Source organism: Cupressus sempervirens, chromosome 2 (genome assembly GCF_028749045.1).
Source record: "Cupressus sempervirens isolate cs-2001-9-10 chromosome 2, ASM2874904v1, whole genome shotgun sequence".
Lineage (NCBI taxonomy): Eukaryota > Viridiplantae > Streptophyta > Pinopsida > Cupressales > Cupressaceae > Cupressus > Cupressus sempervirens.
The window spans coordinates 48,820,645-48,826,858 of record NC_143119.1 but is presented as its reverse complement, the minus strand read 5'-3'; the positions used below and the strand labels follow the sequence as shown (position 1 = coordinate 48,826,858).

The following is a 6,214-nucleotide window of genomic DNA, read 5'->3' as shown; positions in this document are numbered from 1 at the left end:
TGAATCAGTTACTACTAAAATAAATCCCAGATCCCTTAGATGTTAGTACAAAATGCAAACTAAAAATTGAATATTGCTAAAGCTCGGTAAACACATACAGAATGCTTTAACTTGGTAAATGCTTGACATATAACCTTTAGATGTTATATGTCATTATCATTACTTTAACTTAATTGTAGACACATAAAAGAAAATAGCTTGAATACATTTGACACCAAGATTTAATGTGGAAACCCAATTTGGGAAAAACCACCAATTGCAACTAGTTACTGTTTTCACTCTTCTGAAGTGAGCCCTGTTAGGAGCCAACCCTGTTAAAGGTTAAAAAATAAACTATTAGGTGTGATCCTATTAAAGGATTTAATCACCTTATTAGAAGTGGCCTTTTTAGAGGTCTTTAGACAATTCAATAGAACTACCACCTTGTTAGAGGATTTACAAGTAGCTGTTAAGCCAACTTTGTTAAGAGATTTAGATCACTACTACAATGGTTAGAGAGTAACAATGAGATGAATTGATTTGAATGCAACTAAATTACTGATTACAAATCTCTATTCTAGCTTGTACTTGATCCTTCCTGATCGAATATAGCTTTTCTGCTTCACAAGGATATTCTACTTATCCTTCAAATTCGCTTCCTCTTCTCATTATTAGATCTTATAACATTTTCAAGCTTTCACATCCGCATCATTACATTTTGAAATCACAACTTGACCTTACACTTATATCTTTCACTTTGTCAAGTCAGCTCAAATACAACTTAGAATAATTAATATTCATCACCATAGTCAGCTAGAATCAATAGATAAATTAATTAAGCTTACTATGCCAAAATAAGAAAATCCTTCCTTAGCCAACCTGGCTTGGTAAAAACTAACTTAGAAATGACTTCCTTTGTTAACCAATAGAAGATCAATTAACACTAAAAACTTTACAAAATTCCTTTGGAAACTAAGTGAGCTCGGTTAGCACTAGTTCCATCCAACTTTCCTTCATTGACCGAGTGAGCTCGGTTAACACTCACTTTCTACATACTTTCCTTCAATGCCTAAGTGAACTTGGTAGACACTGCCTTTTGAACTAGGTAAACATAGGAACACTCGATAAACATGAAAAACTATCTTGACTACCCAAGTGAGCTCGACATATACTGACTAATAATGATAAGACATTTGTGTAACATCAAAGACAATACATAATTAGTTAATTGTATCCAATACATTTGTGCATTCACCAACCAGGCATTTCAGATTGCAATTCAAACATTTCATCAAATAGTTCACATGTCTGGTCTATCTTGAGATGGCTAAGAAACATGCTTTTCTGAGGTATTATGTCAAACTATTAAGCACTTCATTGATCCTGCTACATTATCTCAATGATTCTATGCTTGGATCTTTCCATGTGCATAACATACATTATCAACATCATATGCCTTGAGCCCGTCATCAGTAATGTGTTTCCTTATTCATATCCTTCTATTAACAATTCCAAATCTGTATATTATGCAACCATTATGCTTTGTGAGCAGCAATTACCTTCATTCATGCAGAGACACTCTCATGTTTTCTTGAATGTATACACTTTGGTTCTTGTTTAGATCTTTGAATATGATAGTTATCTCCCAATGAGAGTTTTGGTTGGATTCAGGAATCTTGACAAGGTATGGGTTAGGATTTGGGAGAAAAGTTAGAGTACATAGAGAGAGATAGTTTTAGTATGTACAGAGAGGTAGTTTGGAAAAGTTGTATGTAGAGAGAGCAATCCAAATCTGAACTTCTTTCTAGAAGTTTTAGTACATAGAGGGAGTTAGTACATAGAGAGTGGTGGATTGAGTTAGTACATGGAGAGAGAAAAGTACATGGAGAGAGAAAGATTTCACATTTCAAATTTGATTTCACTCTGGAACCAAAACTTTTTCTAACTCCTCGAGTAAAGTATCAAGGTAATATAGTTAAAAGAGGAGATAATAACTAATCAAAACAAGAGTTAGGAGTGAGATAGAAATTAACTAATATATAATTAACAAGAATGATTTACAATTTTTGGCCAAACTCATAGCTTTTCGGCCAACTCACAACTTTTCCAGCCAACTGGCAACTTTTCTATCAAAAAATCAATTTCGGGAACAAAGTTCCCATAAATAGCCTATTGGCTAAATAAACAACAACAAAACAAATTGGAGGAGAAACTAGTTTCTATTGATTGAATGATTCCAATACAATTTCCTCTAAGGCCTTTACATTTTTTTGGAACTAAAAAAATTTCAACTTACTCCATAGGTGGACGAGGAAATAAGGTAAAGAAGATAGATCTGGGAGTTCAACCATCAATTTCAACATACTAGAAGATTTCAATAACACCATGTTGTTTTAGTTGTAACAAACAACTTGATGAAGGACAATGTAATTAATTATTCCAATACCTTTCCTTAGTTTCTACCACTAAAGACTCTTATGTGGGAGAAGTCATCACAAGGATGAATTCAAACATCAACTTCTTTGAGATATAGCAAGGTTGTAAGCTTGAGAAATTTGACTATAGACAATGCTTTGTTAAATATATATGCAAGTTGATTTTCAGTGCCACAAAAGTGTAGGTCCACTTCACTCTACATTAAGTCATGAACACAATGATGATGAACTTCAATGTGCTTGGAACTGGCATGTTATACATGATTTTTTAAGCTTGATGGTGCTTTGTTGGATTAGTTTATTGATGATGAATTAGTCTTCTAATCCATGGATGAGTTTATTAATAATGTGTCCCTTGAATTAGTTTATTGATGATGTGTATCTTGAATTAGTCTTCAAAAATCAAGTTTGCATTGATTATTTGATTGAAACTTTTAGATTAATTACACATTTATATTTAAAATAGAACAAATTATTTTTCCTAGAATAAATATTATATTATAAATTTTGAAATATGATAACTTTAATATATATAATTTTAGATATTATATTAATTGAATTTAATATAATATGAAAAGATAATTTAATAAACAAGTTTTAATATACATAAAGTAACAACAACAAAAAAATTCGAAAATTAAAAAAATTAACAAAAAAGTCTAATAGAAACTACTACATATTGCTTGTTAGTTCTGTCAAACAAATCTCTATAACATGAAATAAATCAAAATTCAAAAAAGAACAGCAAAACAATCGGCACAAATAATTACAGCAAACAAGATGTTTGATAGAAACATCATAATGGAAACATCAGAAGAAACAGCTTGAGTCCAAATAAGAATTAAGATGGAAAAAAAAAAAGAAACTGTAACATTTATCCAAGAAAATAGGTAAACGCATAAACTGACATTGATAATGAATGGCGTTGTATGTCAAGCCATGTGATGGGCATAAACGATGTTCTGTTGATCGTAAAAGGAAAAACAAAATATTCAACTGATACCTCAGCTTTGAAAAACACTTGATACATATAAATATAAATAGTATTCCTATCTGTTAAAACATCAAAATGTGCTTCCTCACAAAAATTGAATCACTGAAAAATCTCAAAACCAATTTCTTTATATAAAAATTATAATCTACCAATAGATTTAGCTAAACAAATTAGCTTTATTAATAATAGTAGTAACATAGGAAAAATCAAGGCTGTATTATTAATAATAATAAAGATAAGGAAAATCCACGAGTCTGAATTGCACTGCCTCTTCCTGGCATATTTGATTTGATCTAAGAAGTTGTAATTGCCAACTTCATTCCAGCAGCGCAATGCCCAGGAAATCCACAGATGAAATATCTTGAGCCCGCCCCAGTCAATGCAATCTTTGTATTTCCTCCAGTAAACTTCCCAATTGGATTGTTTGTGTTGCATGAATCAAATGCAGATTTTTGCACCTCCAATACATTATGTTGTGCACTCACATAAGTAAACACTGTTCATAACACACACACACACATCACATGCAACATATAAACACAAAGGTTAATCAATGGGTATCATTATACTTTGTATTATTATCAGATGAGAAGAAATGTGAACCCTAATTTTGTTTACCCAAGTTGTCACCAGCATGGAATGTTTTGCCAGAGACCCAACCATTGTAATTTACGCCCACACTCCAGTGCTGACCGTCTCCAACAGTGTAATCAGTGGCCTCTGCATAATGAGAAGATGCACACAAAACCAACAATAGAACCGCCATTGCCACATTAATCCCAACTGCCATTTTTGCAAACCCTAATAAACCCACAAGATTCTATGGCTCAATTTCCTTCTCTTCTTTGTGAATAGAGAGAAATATGTGGAGAATGAAAGAGATAAGAGATTATATACTGTAAAAGGAGAAGGAACCGGATCAATACGAAACATCTCAAAGTTGCCCTGGATTTTGGGGCATTCTGCTATTTTTTCCTAAGTATAAATTCATTTAAGAGATATACATAATTGTTATATAAAAAATACACTATTTATGAATTTATTTAGAATTGTTCTTTTGGATGGATGTGAATCTGTATGATTTTATTTATTGTTAATTTCTTTTGAATTGTTTAATATAAGAGCATAATTGCTATATTTAAAATGCACTCGAGAGTCCATGCGGTGACTATTACATCAGATTTCGATCCTTATCAACACTAGCAAATACTATTATAAGGTTTGATCTTATCTGAAGATTTATGCAATCTTTAACTTATTTTAATTTGCTACGCAAACAGGATGATAGGATTATTACGTAGAATCCCTAAGCTGATGTATTTGAAATATCATCAGTGAAGATTATGTTGTTGTAGAAAACCTATATTTTGATGCTACGTAATTGCATTGTGGGATAGCATAGAGATTATGGAGAATTTTGTAGAGTTCATTTTTTGAATAATGAAATTTTGATGTTGTAGCATATTGTTATGTTGTATTCAACTTAGTTTGTATGTTTTGCATTCTTTTATTTCAGTATGCTGTTTTAACATTAGCTGATCAGACTGTTTAAACATCACTCATTTAAGGCTTCATTTCTAAGTTAAAAGTGTCAAATAGTCAAAGTACTTATTTTCCAACCTTAGTTTTTCTGTTAGCCTGTGATTAAGGGTGACTGGGAAATCTCCAAAGTCTCGATAGATGATGGGTCTAGCATAATGTTGTGATACATCCACCCACCCACAACAAATCTTTAAAACTACCAACTTTATTTATTTAATAATATTAGATCAAAGAAATCCACAACAATTTTTTATTTCAAAAATTTGATACACATTCATAAAGTCAGACTACCATTTAAAATAAGAAAATAAAATATGCTTGTAAACAAAATTCAAAAACTCATTAAATTGTAACAGCGAGCCCAAACAGATTGGCAAATATATACATCATAATAAGTAGACAAGCTTATGTTACGAATGTCACATGAATCATAAGCCCCCTTCTCTATCTCCAACACGTTCTGGGTTCCATTTATTAGTTTCATACTGCTTCTAAAAGGTCTAAGATTGAAGGTATCTTGTTCACTCATTTTAATTTATAATAAAATATCTTTAGTCTGTTATCTATGGACACTTAATTCTTATACATTAGGGTTATTATTATATTAAAAGTATTAATTAGTCATTAGTAGGTACTATTTAAGACTCTAACAATGATTTCATCACTCAAATGTTTTCGTATTCGGTGTGACTCATTTTATGACCAAATGTAAAAGTCACGCCTTTCCAAAACAAAATTCAAACACAAATCACATGCCTGGTTTCCGCAGCCCACGTTTATTCCTCTGCATAACATCTGGACTGTCCCTTCGCAAAAAACCACGACTTAGTTGTGATTCCAGAATGAAATGAATCTTATAATGTAAAATTCAAGCTCATGCATTTTATGCTCTATTACTATTCCTTCTCTCTTTGCAACCTTCCTGTCCTGAAATCATGTCTTCATACACAAAAGTGTGAGTGGCATCCATAAAATACAACCAATCTGCACCCACTCTCCTACAGTTTGAGAGGTTTAGAAGCTTTCAAGAAAATGCAATTGGCAACATTTTCCCCAAAGTGGGAGCTTATTAACATGATCCGTTGACTGCCCAGAACAGATATATATGAAAAAATAAAATGCAAACGCAGGCAAGGAACGTGCCTTGTTTGGCATAGTTCCTAAAACAGATGTCATCTCATTGATTGCCATGATTGCTGGATATGAAAGATATAGAAGCGCAGTCAAGGCACGTAAGCACATTAACATAGAAATGTTAGAATTC

At 32.1% G+C, this 6,214-nt stretch overlaps 1 protein-coding gene across 1 annotated transcript; it reads right to left on the bottom strand.

Moving 5' to 3' along the window:
- Positions 1–3,515: 3,515 nt before the first annotated feature.
- Positions 3,516–4,259, bottom strand: LOC149571008 (uclacyanin 1-like). The gene is made up of 2 exons (XM_089808352.1): positions 4,027–4,259; positions 3,516–3,904 (listed from the first exon to the last, which is right to left on the bottom strand). Exons 1-2 carry the CDS (start codon positions 4,196–4,198, stop codon positions 3,702–3,704), a joined length of 375 nt encoding a protein of 124 aa, XP_089664478.1. The 5' UTR covers positions 4,199–4,259; the 3' UTR covers positions 3,516–3,701.
- Positions 4,260–6,214: the final 1,955 nt, after the last annotated feature.